At 39.6% G+C, this 18,819-nt stretch overlaps 1 protein-coding gene across 1 annotated transcript in view; it reads left to right on the plus strand.

Moving 5' to 3' along the window:
- Nucleotides 1-18,819, plus strand: part of HEPH (hephaestin) — a 95,719-nt gene that overhangs the window by 38,981 nt on the left and 37,919 nt on the right. The window contains exons 10-15 of the mRNA XM_079911679.1: nucleotides 237-448; nucleotides 1,450-1,600; nucleotides 4,000-4,212; nucleotides 11,573-11,786; nucleotides 13,345-13,484; nucleotides 14,259-14,390. Of these exons, the coding sequence (XP_079767805.1) occupies nucleotides 237-448; nucleotides 1,450-1,600; nucleotides 4,000-4,212; nucleotides 11,573-11,786; nucleotides 13,345-13,484; nucleotides 14,259-14,390 (1,062 nt within the window). The remainder of the gene's footprint in view (nucleotides 1-236; nucleotides 449-1,449; nucleotides 1,601-3,999; nucleotides 4,213-11,572; nucleotides 11,787-13,344; nucleotides 13,485-14,258; nucleotides 14,391-18,819) is intronic.

Consider the following 18,819-nt stretch of genomic DNA (forward strand, 5'->3'; position numbering starts at 1 on the left):
CTAGGGAAATTTAAATTTCCCCAGTTCATATCACAAGTAGTGGCAGAACCAGAAACCAAACTCTAGTCTCTTGACTCCTACTCAGAACCTTTTTTAATATTCTATATTTTATGTTGCTGCTTCTCCTACTGCTACTCCAAAATGCATTTGTAGATTATGATCTTTACTTCACTGTTTGGAGATGATATACTCACTCTAGCCAATGTGAGTAATGAATTCTATGTCTTTTCCTATAGGCTCATCCCACCCTGGGTTGGTGGCTAAGCCCTTTGAGAAAGTAACATACCGCTGGACAGTCCCTCCCAATGCTGGCCCCACTGCTCAGGATCCTGCCTGTCTCACCTGGATGTACTTCTCTGCTGCTGATCCCATAAGAGATACAAATTCTGGTCTGGTGGGCCCCCTGCTTGTGTGCAAGGCTGGTGCCTTGGGTGCAGATGGCAAGCAGGTATTGCCATGGTTTCTGGCTGGAAAGCCTGCTGGGAAGATGATGAGGTTGGGTTGCTGAATAGGAGTTAAGCATGGAACTGGGTTCTAGTAGTGAAGGAATAAAAACAAAAGTTATTGAATCAGAAATTAATAGTTGGTGACTTCATGCTATCTTGCATGCTATTCTTTTATTCACAAACACATATCTTCCTTAGTCTCTATTCCTTTCTATTTTATATTCTCCCAACATCTCCTCATTGTTTTAACCTCAGTGGCCCTTAAACCTTGCTCCTAATTCCTAACTCTGCCCTACTATTTTCTTGCCTTCTTTCATAACCAGCCCATAAATCTTAGCTGTTTAACCTTGAGCAAATTACTTAACCTCTCTTTGTCTCAGTTTCCTCATCTACAGTAAAGGGTTAACAATAGAAGAAGGTATCTTGAGTTTCTGTGAACACTAATTAAAATAATCCATATAAAGTGCTTGGCACAGTGTCTGATACCTAGTAAAGACTCAGTAAATGTTAGCAGTAATAATAATAATATTACTAAAATTAATAATAAAATAATAGTAAGTTAGTAATTAGTATAATTATTTTTTCTTTTATTTTCTAGCTTCTCCATTCCCATAGAATCCTCTGCCACCCCCTCCCCGATCTCCCAGCCGTCTTTCCCCACTCCTTCCCTTAATTGATTCCAGGCTCTCTTCTATCACACTCTGTACCTCTTCATCAATCTTGTGCACAATCTTGTGCCTCTTCCCTGCCCTCTTTCATACATCCCTCCCCTCCAGTCTTATCACTTTATTCTAACCCCCTTCACCTACCTGCAATTTGAAGTTACCTGAGGAAAAACTTTACAGCAAGCAACTGCAGCTCTAGGCAGGAGATATGGGCTTGGATCTGTGTTTGGAAAAGGAAATGGAAAATAATCAGGGATCATTGGGCTCTGGAGCTGCACAGTCCACAACTGCTGAAACTGTGGTTATTCCCACTCTGTTTTCTTCCACTGGGACTACAGAAAGGAGTGGATAAAGAATTCTTTCTCCTTTTCACTGTGTTGGATGAGAACAAGAGCTGGTACAGCAATGCCAATCAAGCAGCTGCTATGTTGGATTCCCGACTGATCTCAGAGGATTTCAAGGGTTTCCAAGACTCTAATCGGATGCATGGTATGGGGAGTGCTTTTACCCTAAGCTACAACTGAGAGATTATAAGTAAAATCTAGCCTAGATTTAATCATGATCCATTCCTGAAAACATTGATCCTATCGGTCATCTCTTCCCAAGAGACAAGCTACATCAAGGTATTAAACCTAAGATAACATATCTTATACTTAGTCCTTTCTTGTGCTTTGTTCTGTGTTACACAGTATGGGAGACACTAGAAAAAGATACTGTAAAATGAGGACTGCACACAAAGAATCCGCTAGAGAATGAGGAGAGTAAGCTGGGATGATACCTTTCCAGTCTTATCTTCTTCTTTCTTATCACCCGCTATTCTTGCTTCCCAACCCCATACTCCAGCCAAATAGGGATATTTTCTCTATATAGACATACCTTGTACTCTTCTGAGTCCATGCTTTTGTAATGATTTGTCCTCCACTTGAAATACCCCTCCTTACATTTTTGCTCTTAGCCAGTGGAAATTCTTCTAAGGCCCTACTTTCTAAGGCCCTACTCAAAAGCTACCTCCTCCTCATTTCTTATTACCAAGTCCCAGGATGATGATACCCTCTTACTAACTACTATTGTATTTTTATCAGACTCTTTCAATAGCAAGTTCCATACACTCCAAAATATTGTAGTTATTTGTTACGTGCCTTTTGACTTCTGCTAGAGTGTAGTCTCCTTAAAGGTGAGTATTGTTTGTTGTTTATCTGTGTATCTTTTACATGGTCTAATATATAGTAAGTAGTTATTGAACTAGTGAACTACTAAATTAATGAATAGGTGGGTGGGTGAGTGAATTAATGGGGAGTCATGGTCCAAGTTTGTAAGGAACTCTCAGCATTTTGCAATGAAATGAAACTAACACCCATGAAACAATTATAGAATATTCAAGACAGACTATAATTAAGTGCTAAATTGTGTGGAACAGCTTTTAAGTGACATAGCATTCAGAAAAGGAGAACATTAATGAGGAACAATCCAGTTAAAGGATTCCTGGAAGAAGGAAGTGCTTGACTGAGCCTTGAAGTCTGAATAACTTTGCAATCAAACATTATAGGTAGGGGAAGCAGAATCAAGCAGTTAGCGATGGTTCCATCAGCATCCCAGGGGATTATCAAATAAAGTTACTCATTAAAGCTGGTTCCAGTGGATGTAGGAACATTGAAAAGGGATCAGCTTCAAGCAGGTCTCCCTGTATTTTTGAGCGGAGTATGCAGGGTGGGAGAGGGTCAAGAACGAGTGTGTTGTCTTTTGGCTCTATCTCTTGCTTCTCATTACCAGTCAGTTACATCAGTTGGAAAAAGTAATACAGTCTACAAACCAAGTTTATTCCAGTATGAATTTATTTGACAACTGATAAGTACTAGGTAACATGCGAGGTGCTTGGAAAAAATGATGTGCTTCATGCTAGGTCAATCTAGTGTGGGAGATAAATTTGTACTTAAATCACTGGACTCTGTGGTAAGTGACATTTCAGAATTTTGTGGGGAGAAAAGTTTCAAGGAAGCCAGAAAGAGTGCAGAAACTGCTTTACAGGGTAGATGATATTTGAGCTAGTGCATGATGGATATGTAGTAATTTGCTGTAGAGAGAAACCAGAGGGAAAGTTTATTCCAGGCAAAGGGAACAGCCTGTGAAAAATCAACAAGTATTTTCTATGTGCCTACCATGTTTAAGGTCCTGGGAATACAGAGGCAAATAGAGCTCACAGGATAAAGGTGTGTATGTGTGTGTGAAAGAGAGTGAGAGGATAGGATATAGGTAGGAGTACCAGGGAGGAGGCTTTCGTGTGGGAGTTCAGACCAGAGATGTTGAGAGCCAGAAATAAGGCAGTGGGAGTGAAGATGAAAAGGAGGAAACAGATTGAAAGCTGAGGAAGGAACCTTGGGGAACTCCAACACTTTACAGAGGCATGGAGAATGAGTATAAGATGGAGGAGGAACATTCAGAAAAGTTATAAGAGAACCAGGGACATTTGGTGCTATAGAATCCAAGGGAGAAGAGTTTCAAGAAAGTGGGAATAGGAAAGATTAATACGTGTGTGTGTGTGTGTGTGTGTGTGTGTGTGTGTGAGTGTGTGTGTGTGTGTGTGTGTGTGTGTGTGTAAGTGTGTGAAAGAGTTGTGGGAGTGGAGAGTAGTTCAGTTTTGCCAGGATGTGAAGTATGGTGGAGGAGGGGCAGCAGGTAAAGCCAGAAAGGACAATAGGGCCCTCGTCCCAAGAGGCAGATCTTCATAAGTAGAACTAAAGTGGCTTAGGGAAGAAGGCAGAGGAGTTGAGAATGACTCAGAAATTTCAAGTTGTGGGAAAACTTAGTACAGAGCTGATGCCATGCTGCTGGCTGGTGCCCAAGTAGTCTGGTCTCACCTCCCCATCCTGTCTTGTGTTTTTGTTTTCCAGCCATTAACGGGTTTCTGTTCTCTAACTTGCCCAGGCTGGACATGTGCAAGGGTGACACAGTGGCCTGGCACCTGGTTGGCCTGGGCACAGAGACTGATGTGCATGGGGTCACGTTCCAGGGCAACACTGTGCAGCTTCAGGGCATGAGAAAGAGTGCAGCCATGCTCTTTCCTCACACTTTTGTTATGGCCATCATGCAGCCTGACAACCCTGGTAAGTGCTTTAGCAGCTGGCCCTAGGCTGAGAAACTTTATTGGGCATTGGACTGGGTGAGGTGGGGGGCTGGTGAAGAGAAAAGGAAAGTCATGTTGAGGGTACTTGTGAATTTTCAAAACAGTTGTGTCTTCTCCTTCCTCAATGTGTACTCCATGTTTTGGTTATTTGGATTCTCTTCTCAGTTGCAGGCAGAATAAAGAGCTGAGGAAGCTCTTTTCTGAAACAACAGGAGAGAAGTAGGGATGCTGCCCAGTATCAGGGCAATTCTTGTATAGGCAGAGGGTAGACTTGGTTGCATAGACCCTTGGTCATGTAGAGATTCTATAGATTTAACTCTTGCACTGGAAAAGAGGTCCATGAGATGTACCTATAAGTGCTTCCAACTCTGATATTCTGTGAGGAGTTTTGCAAACTTCTGGTGGGAGTGGGGGGCGAAGTGTGCTGTAACATTTGCAGCCTAGGAATCAGAACACAGGAACTTCTAGTCCAGGCTCTTTCATTAACTTGCTGTCCAATTTTTGTCTAATTACTTCCCCTCTCTGTGGCTAGATTTCTTCCTTCTTTTTATTTTTTGTTCATTCTTCCCCCTCTCTCCCTCTCTTCCTTTCTTCTCTTTCTTCCTCTGTCCCTCCTTCCTTCCCTCTCCTCCTCCCTTTCCCTCTCCCTATCCTTCTTTTATGATGAAATTTGACTAGAATGTTTCTCCAGATTCCATCTGTGTCTGATATTTCATAACGTAGCAGTCATTTCTCTTTTTTTGTATATTTTGATTATGTTTTTAGCATCTTTATTGGAGTTTAATTGGGTTACAATATTCTGTTAGTTTCTTCTGTGTAACAAAGTGAGTCAGCTATATGTGTACACATATCCCCAAAATCCCTCCCTCTTGAGACTCTCTCCCACGCCTCTACGTGGTCACAAAACACCGAGCTGATCTCCCTGTACTATGCAGCTGCTTCCCACTAGCTATCTGTTTTACACTCGGTAGTGTAGATATGTCAATGCTACTCTCTCACTTCGTCCCAGCTTAACCTTCCCCCCTCCCCGTGTCCTCAAGTCGATTCTCAACGTCTGTGTCTTTATTCCTGTCCTGTCCCTAGGATAATCAGAACCTTTTTTTTTTCTTTTTAGATTCCATATATATGCGTTAGCATGTGGTAATTTTTTTCTCTTTATGACTTACTTCACTCTGTATGACAAAATCTAGGTCCATGCACCTCACTACAAATAACCCAATTTCGTTTCGTTTTATGGCTGAGTAATATTCCATTGTATATATGTGCCACATCTTCTTTATCCATTCATCTGTCGATGGACACTTAGTTTGCTTCCATGTCCTGGCTATTGTAAATAGTGCTGCAGTGAACATTGTGGTACACGATTATTTTTGAATTACGGTTTTCACACGGTATATACCCAGTAGTGGGATTGCTGGGTCGTATGGTAGTTCTATTTTTAGTTTTTTAAGAAACCTCCATACTGTTATCCATAGTGGTAGTATCAATTTACATTCCCACCAACAGTTCAAGAGTGTTCCCTTTACTCCATACCCTCTCCAGCTTTATTGTTTCTAGATTTTTTTTTTAACATCTTTATTGGGGTATAATTGCTTTACAATGTGTGTTAGTTTCTGCTTTATAACAAAGTGAATCAGTCATACATAAACATATGTTCCCATATGTCTTCCCTGTTGCGTCTCCCTCCCTCCCACCCTCCCTATCCCACCCCTCCAGGCTGTCACAAAGCACCGAGCCAATATCCCTGTGCCATGTGGCTGCTTCCCACTAGCTATCTACCTTACTGCGTTTGTTAGTGTGTATATGCCCATGACTCTCTCTCGCCCTGTCACAGCTCACCCTTCCCCCTCCCCATAACCTCAAGTCCGTTCTCTAGGAGGTCTGCGTCTTTATTCCTGCTTTACCCCTAGGTTCTTCATGACATTTTTTTTTCTTAAATTCCATATATATGTGTTAGCATATGGTATTTGTCTTTTTCTTTCTGACTTACTTCACTCTGTATGACAGACTCTATGTCTATCCACCTCATTACAAATAGCTCAATTTCGTTTCTTTTTATGGCTGAGTAATATTCCATTGTATATATGTGCCACATCTTCTTTATCCATTCATCCGATGACGGGCACTTAGGTTGTTTCCATCTCCGGGCTATTGTAAATAGAGCTGCAATGAACATTTTGGTACATGACTCTTTTTGAATTATGGTTTTCTCAGGGTATATGCCCAGTAGTGGGATTGCTGGGTCATATGGTAGTTCTATTTGTAGTTTTTTAAGGAACCTCCATACTGTTCTCCATAGTGGCTGAACCAATTCACATTCCCACCAGCAGTGCAAGAGTGTTCCCTTTTCTCCACACCCTCTTCAGCATTTATTGTTTCTAGATTTTTTGATGATGGCCATCTGACCAGTGTGAGGTGATACCTCATTGTAGTTTTGACTTGCATTTCTCTAATAATTAGTGATGTTGAACATCTTTTCATGTGTTTCTTGGCAATCTATATATCTTTGGAGAAATGTATATTTAGGTCTTCTGCCCATTTTTGGATTGGGTTGTTGTTCTTTTGCTATTGAGCTGCATAAGCTGCTTGTATATTTTGGAGATTAACCCTTGTCAGTTGCTTCATTTGCAAATATTTTCTTCCATTCTGAGGGTTGTCTTTTCATCTTGTTTATGGTTTCCTTTGCTGTGAAAAAGCTTTTAAGTTTATTAGGTCCCATTTTTTTAATTTTGTTTTGTTTTTATTTCCATTTCTCTAGGAGGTTGGTCAAAAAGGATCTTGCTGTGATTTATGTCATAGAGTGTTCTGCCTGTTTTCTTCTAAGAGTTTTATAGTGTCTAGTCTTACATTTAGGTCTTTAACCCATTTTGAGTTTATTTTTGTGTATGGTGTTAGGAAGTGTTCTAATTTCATTCTTTTACATGTGGCTGTCCAGTTTTCCCAGCACCACTTATTGAAGAGGCTCTCTTTTCTCCATTGTATATTCTTGCCTCCTTTATCAAAGATAAGGTGACCATATGTGCATGGGTTTATCTCTGGGGTTCTATCCTGTCTCATTGATCTATACTAAAAACAGAAATATAGTAATTTCTCTTTGCAGTGCCTGAGGTATATTCTTTTGTCCAGGCAGTAGGTGGCAATAGTGTTGGTAAGAAAAATCTGTCAGTTAAATGCAGTTCCCACGAAAGTTTTATTTTAGTTCTGTAAATTCCATTCATATTTGAGAAAAAAATCCTTAAACAAAGGAAGTTTCCTTGACAAATTAACAATTTCAGCCTGGCACTGGGTTTGACAAAAACTTGACAAAAAACATCACTTGGGTCCTCATTTCTCCCCATCTACCTCGGATACTTTCTTGGTCAAGAAGAGTTGTTGTTAGCAAATTAGAAATAACCATTAATGGGGCTGAAAGGGACAATAGAATTAAGTGCTTGTAGTGAGTGCTAGGGTGGGGAACTTCTGAGAAAGAAAGACCCATCTCTCTAGCCTTGGTCCCAAAGTCAAATCCTAGGTTTAATATCCTTCCTATGAAATTAGCCAGGCTACCCAGCCAGGTTTATATGCCTCATTCTTACTCTGGATGAGTGAAATTATTTTTGTGCCACACTAAGGCCCAAGGAGAGTGACTGTAGATGGCTTAAAAACATGGGAAGAGAGGCAGTGAATGGGTTTATAACAGTAAAGGCTTAAAAGGTTAATCTTGGTCAAGATTTCTGAGTTTTCTTATTAGAAAAAGCCCAGGCTCTTTTTACCTTTGCATTTTCCAGTCCTTTCAAACTCTCCTCTTTCTGAACAATCCTCGAGTCATAGAATGTTTGAACTGGTACAGCCCCTTCGAGATCATCTTTCACTTATTTTGCTAATGGGTGGAAGAGACAGAGATCTGGAGGGGGGAAAATGATTTTCTCATGTTAGGAACGTCAGCTCTAAATTTTTTTCCTCTTGCCCCTTCTTCATCAACCCCTGTTGATTCTTACTCCTAGGTAATCTCTTTAATCTGAAGTCTCCTTCATTCTACCTTGAGAGTTTAGTCTCTGATTAAGACTGAGAGAGGCCATTGTAAGTAGTTCCCCAAAGACAGGACAAAATTTCCAAGTTAATGGAAAAGCCAGAACCAGAATCTGGCTTTGGAATTCTAGAAAAAGGGGTAGCAATGAAGATTGGTAAATATAAATATGCAATTAAGCAGCTTTGCAGATGACTTAAAGCATTACCATGGAGATTCAACATGTTGTTTGCTGGATGCTTACAATTATGTTTAACAAAACAGAAGAATAAATTCCCAGAAAAAAATGCAGCAAAATGCTAGGAGTGTGAGTGTTGTGGGTTTATCGGTGACATTTTTAATCCTGTTTTTGCTTTGCTTTAAATTCTAATAATATTTTAATTTCAAATATTAATTACCTTTAATAGAAATGATGATTTTGCACTTAAAAATGTCCCGAATAATACACCTCAGCTTTTCCGAAAGAACCACTGATACTAGAGCTTTGATATCCAGGGAAAGTGGCAGAAAAAGAGGCTAGAGCTTGTAATGTGCTATTTTCCACCAACTTCATGTTAGATTTCTCAGCAGCAAAGAGAACATTTATTACTTCACATTATTACTTCACATTTCTTGTGAAGTCCAAGTGGTGTGGACTTTACAGCAGATAGCTGTGGGTAGAAATATAAACATTGGAGGAAAAGTCCAGGCTAGAGAGAGAGATTTGAGTATTTTCATAGTTGAAGTCCTTTAGCATGTAAAGTTATAGGAAATAAAACTTAAAGCAAAAATCAACATTTAAGTGGTAGAAGGGAGAAGACAAACCAGGTTAAGGAGACAGAAAAAAATTGGTCACAGAGGTAGGAGGAGACTCATATGCCAAAGGCAGAAAAGCATTGAAAAAGAAGCAACTTGGGGACTTCCCTCACGGTCCAGTGACTAAGACTCAACACTCTCAATGCAGGGGGCCCGGGTTCAATCCCTGGTCAGGGAACTAGAACCCACATGGTGCAACTAAAGATCCCATGTGCTACAACTAAGACCTGGTGAAGCCAAATTAATAAATAAATTTTTTTTAAAAAAAGAATCACCTTGGACAACAATGTCCATATGAGATGATGTGATAGTCCTAGGTCATATGATTCTCCCAAAAAGGCTTCTATCTTTTCCCATTCCCTCCAGTGATCATCAGACTTTCTTCTCCATACCAACCCCTAAGCTATGATGTTTGGACAGTGTATGCAGTCATTCATTTGCACAGAAATTCATTCACTCAACACATATTTATTGCACACATTCCATGTGCTAAGACTGGGATAGAGAGGTGAAAAGATATAGATAGACATGATACTTACTCCCAGGGGAGATCTACAACAAACACACACACATAAAATAATAAGATAATTTCAGATCATGATATATGTCATGAAGGAAATAAAATACAATGGTGTGATGAACTGATTGGAGCTTTAGAGAAGTTATTTAGGGAAGACCACTCTGAGATTGTGACATTTAAGATCTAAGTAATGGGGAGGAAGGAGCTATATGAAGATCTCTGAGCAGAATATTCCGAGCAGAGGGACAAGCAAGTGTAAATGTCTCAAGGTGGGAATAAACGTGGTTTGTTCAAGGGTCAGAAAGAAGGCCAGTATGGTTGGAGTGTAGTGAGCAAGGAGAAGCCTGACATCATATGAAATCATAGAGGTTGGCAAGAGTCATATTATATAGGGCCTTATAGACCACAGTCAGGAACTTGAATTGTATTCTGAGTATGAATGGAGCATTTAAACAAGGCAGCAATGTGCTCTGGATCATATTTGTTAAAGAGGACCCTGTATCTTGTTTGGAGAATGTTTGAGGTGGGAGGGAGAAACAGAGAAGACAGTTGTGAGACCACTGAAGTTTTCCAGGTGAGAGACGATAGTGGCTTTGACTAAGGAAGTGAGAGTGGAAACAGAAGGATGACTGTGAGGGAAGAGATGATAGGATTTATTGATGGAATAGATTTGGGGTATAAGGGAAATTGAAAAGTCAGAAAGTAGATATGGAAAGAAAATATTAGATTTTTTCAAGAAGTCTATAAACTAGTGGAAAGGACTGTTTTTTAAAGAGAGGAGCACTTAGTCCTTAACCATGTGATTTATATGTAAAGTGTTTTAAGAGTAGAGAGGTCAAGAACATAAAGTCCAATGTGGGCCAGAGTAGTCAGCGAGGACTTTCTGGAAGAGATGAAGCATGAATTGGGTCTTGGAGAATGAGTGAACACTTATAGATATTTATGGGGAAGGGGATGGGCAGGTCTATTCCAGAAAAGTAAAAATAACATGAGTGAAAATTCCAAGATAAGAATGAGATATGTGAGAGGGGCAATCAGGGACAGATTTAGTTAAAGCACTGATGAGTTTGGGACAGAGTGGTAAGTGGGATTGCATCAATAGTTTTCAGCTAGCTCATAGAGGCCTTTAAAAGCTAGGAGGAATTTGTAGTGGTGGTATAGGCAGTCAGCAGTAAAGGAAGTAATACTGGGGAAAATGTAAAAAAGTTAGTTTCTCCTGATCAATAGTCTATGAGCCTATGTGTCCTTGACATAGAAATCTGGATCTTGAGATTAGATCCAGGCAGCTCTACAATTCAGACATTTAAGACTGATATCCAAATATTTCATTGTAAAAAACCTAGGGGAAGCCATTCCAAAGCTCTCTGATGTAAGAATTCTTGTGATCAAGAAATTCATATATATATATAAGCCCACATTTATTTCTTTGAGACTTGGTAGGAAGGGAGAAAATTGGTCAATTTCTTCCTTTAAATAATAATTACAGCTTTATTTACTTACTTATAGTTTCACTTATTGAACATTTACTCTATAATGTGCCAAGCAATATCTACATATTATTGTGTTTAATTCTAAAAAAATCCTATTAAGTAAAATGCTCCCCACTTTACCATGAGGAAACTGAAACATACAGAGGCTTAAAATTTTCCTGAAGGTTATATAGAAAATAAGTGTCAAATAGGGTGACTGACCATCCCGGTTTGCTCAGAACTGAGGAGTTTCCAGGGGCATGGGACTTTCAGTGCTAAAACTAGAGAAGCCCTTGGTAAACAGGGAGGAGCTGGTCATCCTAGTGGCAGGTTTAGTTTTAAACCCAGACAATGTAGCTTTGGCACCAGAGCTCTTAAACTCTGTGCTCATTGCTCTCAATAAACTTGTAATAATCTTTTATCTAATGCATGGAAAAACCTTATCTAAAACTACCCACTCTCTGCAATATGCCTAGAGAGAAGTAGGAACTCCCTCAGACACTATACAGGGGTGTTTTGATTCAGGTTTTTCTCTCTGTTCCTACCTCAGGGACATTTGAAATTTACTGCCAGACAGGCAGCCATAGAGAAGCAGGAATGAGGGCAATCTATAATGTCTCCCAGTGTCCTGGCCACCAAGCCAACTCTCGTCAACATTACCAAGCTGCAAGGATCTACTACATCATGGCAGAAGAGATGGAGTGGGACTATTGCCCTGACAGGAGCTGGGAACTAGAATGGCACAACCAGTCTGAGAAGGACAGGTAAGGCTTCAGAAAAGAAGTGATCACACTTTCAAAGACTCTGGACCATTTTACTGAAATGGAGGAGGATACTGAAATTCTGAGCTGTGGAGGCACTTATCTGAAGTCAACTAATAAGATACCAACAAATCTAGAGGAAGGACTAGAACACAGGTAAGCTGGTACTCAGTGCTTTGTCTATGTTGTTATACTGTAGAGCTGAAGTAAAACCTTGCCCACATCCTCATGCTCTCAGTCTTGGCATCCTTTCCTCTGGTTAGCCAGAAGCACTGATATTGGGACTTAAACTTTATAGGGAATTTACTCAAGGGACTGAATGTCCCCAAGCTCAGCTGTCCCTTGACAAAATGTCATTAAGATAGAGGCTAAGCTGTATAGAATAAAAAGGCCAAAATAGAGTGGCTTAAATATGTTAGAATTTTATTTCTTGCTTAAGTACAAATATGAGCAGTTCGGGACCAATAGGTTAACTAGTTACCCATAACACTTGCTTTCATCTCTGGAACTAAGACATCTCTTCCAGTTGTAGTCACTCCCAGCTATCAAGAAATGGACACTAAATCCATGGCAAGCAGCATTGTCTGTGAGGCAATGACCTGAAGTTGTAATACATTACTTTCTCTGAAACCCCATTATCCTGAACTTATTCATATGGCCATACCTAGCTGCAAGAAAGTCCAGGAAGTGTAATCTCTGGTTAGGCAGCCATGTGCTCAGCTAAAACCTAGGTGATTCTATTACTAAAAAGGAAGGAGTGGAGAATGGAAATTATGGTACAGTTTAGCAATTTCAACTATAGTTTATTTTTGGTGTTCTCACTACCCTTTGCCAATCTTTCTGTTGGTTTTTGAAGGTTGAAGCCTTCTTGCTAACTTGTACTGCAAGCTAGAAAAAATTAAGTCCCTTTTCTGGACTCTGGCTTACTCATCTTTAAAGTGATGTGGTATAGTTGAAAGAACTTGAGCAGCCTTTAATCCAAGCCCTGGCTCCCTTTCTGGCTGATAGTATCAATGAAGATAAGCCCTGTCACCTCTAGATCACTGGATTCCACCTCTAGGACATACATACCTCATCAGCCTATTGGGACGATCAAATGATAAAATGAATAGTAAAGTTCTCTGTAAACAGGAAAACATCCCATAATGAGAAATCTGTAAGATTTCATTTTCTTCCTACCTCTCCCTACCCCTTATCCACCAACAACAGAAGCAGTTAGTATTCTCCATTCTCCTACCACCTGTACCTTGTTCTTTGTCAGACTAATTCCATCTAATACATCATTAAGGCTTGAGCTAGAGTTCAGGGCTCTGATTCTTACCAGATTAATTTTACTATAAATTCATAACTGGATGATGGCAAACAAGGAAATATAAATAAATATTGAAATATGCCATCCTTAACTGCAGATATGCATCCAAAGTGTGTAATCTGATATTAGAATGAATAGGCCTCACCTTCTTATACCTGTGACATGAGGTTGGGTCTGACATAGATTTCCCATACTTGAAAATGAGGGGTTAAGGGCAAGGTGCTGATGCCACTCTTTGGATTCCTCTAGTTATGGTCACATCTTCCTGAGCAACAAAGATGGACTCCTGGGTTCCAGATACAAGAAAGCTGTATTCAGGGAATACACTGATGGTACATTCAGGGTCCGACGGCCAAGGACTGGATCAGAGGAACACTTGGGAATCTTAGGTAAGGGAATTCCACTTCCCTCCTAGTGTCTAGAAACCTGTTATGCTCTTAGGGAGGTCATGTCATATCAGGAAGGCCTCTCCATTCCCCATTATCAGTTTTCCTTATAGTGGAACTATGGTCATATTTTATAAATCATCCATGAAAATAAGCAATCATATGGGGGTAATTCATGAATTCTGCTGCAACCTAAACCAGGTATTTCCAGGCCTCTATATCTAGGGATCTGTAAGGGTGATGTTTTTTTTTCAATGCTAAAAGCAAGGGAACTTAGGAACATCGAAGAGTAGGAAAAATGGTACAGGGAACTAGTATGACACTTACACCCTTGCAATTATTGCTGTAGTTTTTTCACTTTCATAGGAGCCAATGAGTTTCATCATTCTTATCTTCACACAGAAGGGACCCACTGGTCCTTGAAGGGAACCCAGCAATTCTGTACTCTGTGTCAAACTCTCACTCCTTACCAACAATTATTCCACAGAGCCCTGAATATCTAGAAACTTGGGCTGTTATACAGAGTTGGAGTGGGAAAAGTAGGGATAATTGGAGGCATAATCTTGTTGAAGTACCTTTATCCTGTGGGTAGCAGTATCAACTCAAGGACTTCTGAATTTAAAAATGGAGTCAGTCATGACTTTCAGTTTTGGGACCCTTTCTCCAGGCAAACTCCTAAATCTAGGGAGCTCCTATGTATATCCCTTTTTTAATGTCTTTAATGTCCCTGTTCCACTATTCTACTAATGAGACTTTTTCTTCTTTTGTGTATACTAGGTCCACTTATCAGAGGAGAGGTTGGTGATATTCTAACTGTGGTATTCAAGAACAATGCCAGCCGGCCCTACTCTGTGCATGCCCATGGAGTGCTAGAATCTAGCACCGGCTGGCCACTGGCTGCTGAGCCTGGTGAGTGGGAACACTTAGTGAAGGAACACGTGAAGCATCTCTGTTTCAGCTCTCTGGCTTGTTCCTTTAAAAACTATATATATATATATATATATATATATATATATATATATATATATATATATATATGTCCTTAGCGAACAGAAACAGGAATATTAACCAGAACTAAGCCCCAGTCTGAATCTGTCCCTATGAAACACTCATTTTTTCAATCTCAGAACAGACTGTTCACCTAAGGTCTTGTGTGTGTGTGTGTGTGTGGCTTAAAATAATACAAATTTATTATCTTCTGGTTCTGTAGGTCAGAGGTCTGACATGGGTCTTCCTGGACTAGAATCAAGGTTTTGGCAGGGCCTGTGTTTTTTCTAGAGAATCTAGGGGAGAATCCATTTCCTTGTCCTTTCCAGCTTCTAGAGGTCACCCACATTCCTTGGCTCACACCCGATTCCCCCAGCTTCAAGCCAGCAGCAGTGGGATGAATCTTTTTCACATTGTGTCACTATAACACTGATTTTCTGCCTGCTTTTTCCATTTAAAATATTTGTGGCAAAACAAACATAAAATTTGCTATCATAACCATTTTAAGTGTACAGTTCAGTGGCATTAAGTACATTCACATTGTTGTGCAGCCATCACTGTCATCCAGCCATAGAACTGTTTTCATCTTGCAAAACTGAAACTCTATACCCATTAAATAGTAACTTGCCATTCCTCCTTCCCCAGCTCATGGCAACCAACATTCTACTTTCTTGTCTTTATGGATTTGACCTAGGTAGCTCATGTAAGTAAAATCATACAGTACTTGACCTTTTCTGACTAGATAACTTCACTTGGCATAATGTTCTCATGGTTCATCCATGTTGTATTTTGTGACAGGGTTTCCTTCCTTTTTAAGGCTGAATAATATTACACTATATATATACCCCACATATATATGTGTGTATATATATATATATATATATATACACAAAACATTGTTTTTTAAGGTATGTAAATTTTATTTTATTTTTTTATTCTTTTTTTTAACATCTTTATTGGAGTATAATTGCTTTACAATGGTGTGTTAGTTTCTGCTTTAAAACAAAGTGAATCAGTTATACATATACATATGTTCCCATACCTCTTCCTCTTGTGTCTCGCTCCCCCCACACTCCCTATCCCACCCCTCTAGGTGGTCACAAACCACCGAGCTGATCTCCCTGGGCTATATAGCTGCTTCCCACTAGCTATCTATTTTACGTTTGGTAGTGTATATATGTCCATGCCACACTCTCACTTTGTCACAGCTTACCATCCGCCTCCCCATATCCTCAACTACATGCTGTAGTAGGTCTGTGTCTTTATTCCCAGCTTACCCATAGGTACTTCATGGCCTTTTTATTTATTTTTTTTCTTAGATTGCATATATATGTGTTAGCATACGGTATTTTTTTTCTCTTTCTAACGTACTTCACTCTGTATGACAGATTGGAGGTCCATCCACCTCACTACAAAAAGCTCAATTTCATTTCTTTTTATGGCTGAGTATTATTCCATTGTATATATGTGCCACAACTTCTTTATCTATTCATCTGATGATGGACACAGGTTGCTTCCATGTCTTGGCTATTGTAAATAGAGCTGCAATGAACATTTTGGTACATGAATCTTTTTTTTTTTTTTTCGGTACGCGGGCCTCTCACCGCTGCGGAGCACAGGCTCCGGACGCGCAGGGCCAGCGGCCATGGCTCACGGGCCCAGCCGCTCCGCTACATGCGGGATCCTCCCGGACCGAGGCACGAACCCGTGGACCCTGCATCGGCAGGCGGACTCTCAACCACTGTGCCACCAGGGAAGCCCCATGAATCTTTTTGAATTACGGTTTTCTAAGGGTATATGCCCAGTAGTGGGATTGCTGGGTCGTATGGTAATTCTATTTTTAGTTTTTTTTTTTTTACATCTTTATTGGAGTATAATTGCTTTACAATGGTGTGTTAGTTTCTGCTTTATAATAAAGTGAATCAGTTATACATATACATATGTTCCCATACCTCTTCCCTCTTGGGTCTCCCTCCCTCCCACCCTCCCTATCCCACCCCTCCATGCGGTGACAAAGCGCCGACCTGATCTCCCTGTGCTATGCGGCTGCTTCCCACTAGCTATATACCTTACGTTTGGTAGTGTATATATGTCCATGCCTCTCTCTCGCTTTGTCACAGCTTACACTTCCCCCTCCCTATATCCTCAAGTCCATTCTCTAGTAGGTCTGTGTCTTTATTCCTGTCTTACCCATAGGTTCTTCATGACATATTTTTTCTTAAATTCCATATATATATATATATATATGTTAGCATACAGTATTTGTCTTTCTCTTTCTGACTTACTTCACTCTGTATGACAGACTCTATGTCTATCCACCTCATTACAAATAGCTCAATTTCGTTTCTTTTCATGGCTGACTAATATTCCATTGTATATATGTGCCACATCTTCTTTATCCATTCATCTGATGATGGACACTTAGGTTGTTTCCATCTCTGGGCTATTGTAAATAGAGCTGCAATGAACATTTTGGTACATGACTCTTTTAGAATTATGGTTTTCTCAGGGTATATGCCCAGTAGTGGGATTGCTGGGTCATATGGTAGTTCTATTTGTAGTTTTTTAAGGAACTTCCATACTGTTCTCCATAGTGGCTGAACCAATTCACATTCCCACCAGCAGTGCAAGAGTGTTCCCATTTCTCCACACCCTCTCCAGAATTAATTGTTTCTAGATTTTTTGTTGATGGCCATTCTGACCAGTGTGAGATGATATCTCATTGTAGTTTTGATTTGCATTTCTCTAATGATTAAAGATGGTGAGGATTCTTTCATGTGTTTGTTGGCAATCTGTATATCTTCTTTGGAGAAATGTCTATTTAGGTCTTTTGCCCATTTGTGGATTGGGTTGTTTGTATTTTTGATATTGAGCTGCATGAGCGGCTTGTACATTTTGGAGATGAATCGTTTGTCAGGGACTGCATTTGCAAATATTTATCCCATTCTGAGGGTTGTCTTTTGGTCTTCTTTATGGTTTCCTTTGCTGTGTAAAAGTTTTATGTTGCATTAGGTCTCATTTGTTTATATTTGTTTTTATTTTCTTTTCTCTAGGAGGTGGGTCAAAAGGATCTTGCTGTGATTTATGTCATAGAGTATTCTGCCTATGTTTTCCTCTAAGATTATGATAGTGCCTGGTCTTACATTTAGGTCTTTAATCCATTTTGAGTATATTTTTGTGTAAGGTGTTAGGGAGTGTTCTAATTTCATACTTTTACATGTACCTGTCCAGTTTTCCCAGCACCACTTATTGAAGAGGCTGTCTTTTCTCCACTATATATTCTTGCATCCTTTATCAAAGATAAGGAGGCTATATGTGCATGGGTTTATCTCTGGGCTTTCTACCCTGTTCCATTTGTCTATATTTCTGTTTTTGTGCCAGTACCATACTGTCTTGATGAATGTAGATTTGTAGTATAGTCTGAAGACAAGGAGGCTGATTCCTCCAGCTCCATTTTTTTTTTCTTTCTCAAGATTGCTTTGGTATTCAGGTTCTTTGTGTTCCCATGTAAATTGTGAAATTTTTTGTTCTAGTTCTGTGAAAAATGCCAGTGGTAGTTTGATAGGGATTGCATTAAATCTGTAGATTGCTTTGGGTAGTATAGTCATTTCCACAATATTGATTCTTCTAATCCAAGAACATTGTATATCTCTCCATCTGTTTGTATCATCTTTAATTTCTTTATTCAGTGTGTTATAATTTTCTGTGTACAGGTATTTTGACTCCTTACGTAGGTTTATTCCTAGATATTTTATTCTTTTTGTTGCAATGGTAAATGGGATTGATTTCTTAATTTCACTTTCAGATTTTTCATCATTAGTGTATAGGAATGCTAGAGATTTCTGTGCATTAATTTTGTATCCTGCTACTTTACCAAATTCATTGATTAGCTCTACTAGTTTTCTGCTAGCATCTTTAGGATTCTCTATGTATACTATCATGTGATATTCAAACAGTGACAGCTTTACTTCTTCTTTTCCGTTTTGAATTCCTTTTATTTCTTTTTCTCCTCTGAGAGCTGTGGCTAAAACTTCCAAAACTATGTTGAATAATAGTGGTGAGAGTGGGCAACCTTGTCTTGTTCTTTAACTTAGTGAAAATGGTTTCAGTTTTTCACCATTGAGGACGAAGTTGGCTGTGGGTTTGTCATATATGGCCTTTATTATGTTGAGGAAATTTTCCCTGCTTTCCCTGAGGAAAGCAGGGCTTTTATCATAAATGGGGGTTGAATTTTGTCAAAAGCTTTCTCTGCGTCTATTGAGATGATCATATGGTTTTTCTCCTCTTTTTGTTAATATGGTGTATCACATTGATTGATCTGTGTATATTGAAGAATCCTTGCATTCCTGGA

Source organism: Stenella coeruleoalba, assembly GCF_951394435.1.
Source record: "Stenella coeruleoalba genome assembly, chromosome: X".
NCBI lineage: Eukaryota > Metazoa > Chordata > Mammalia > Artiodactyla > Delphinidae > Stenella > Stenella coeruleoalba.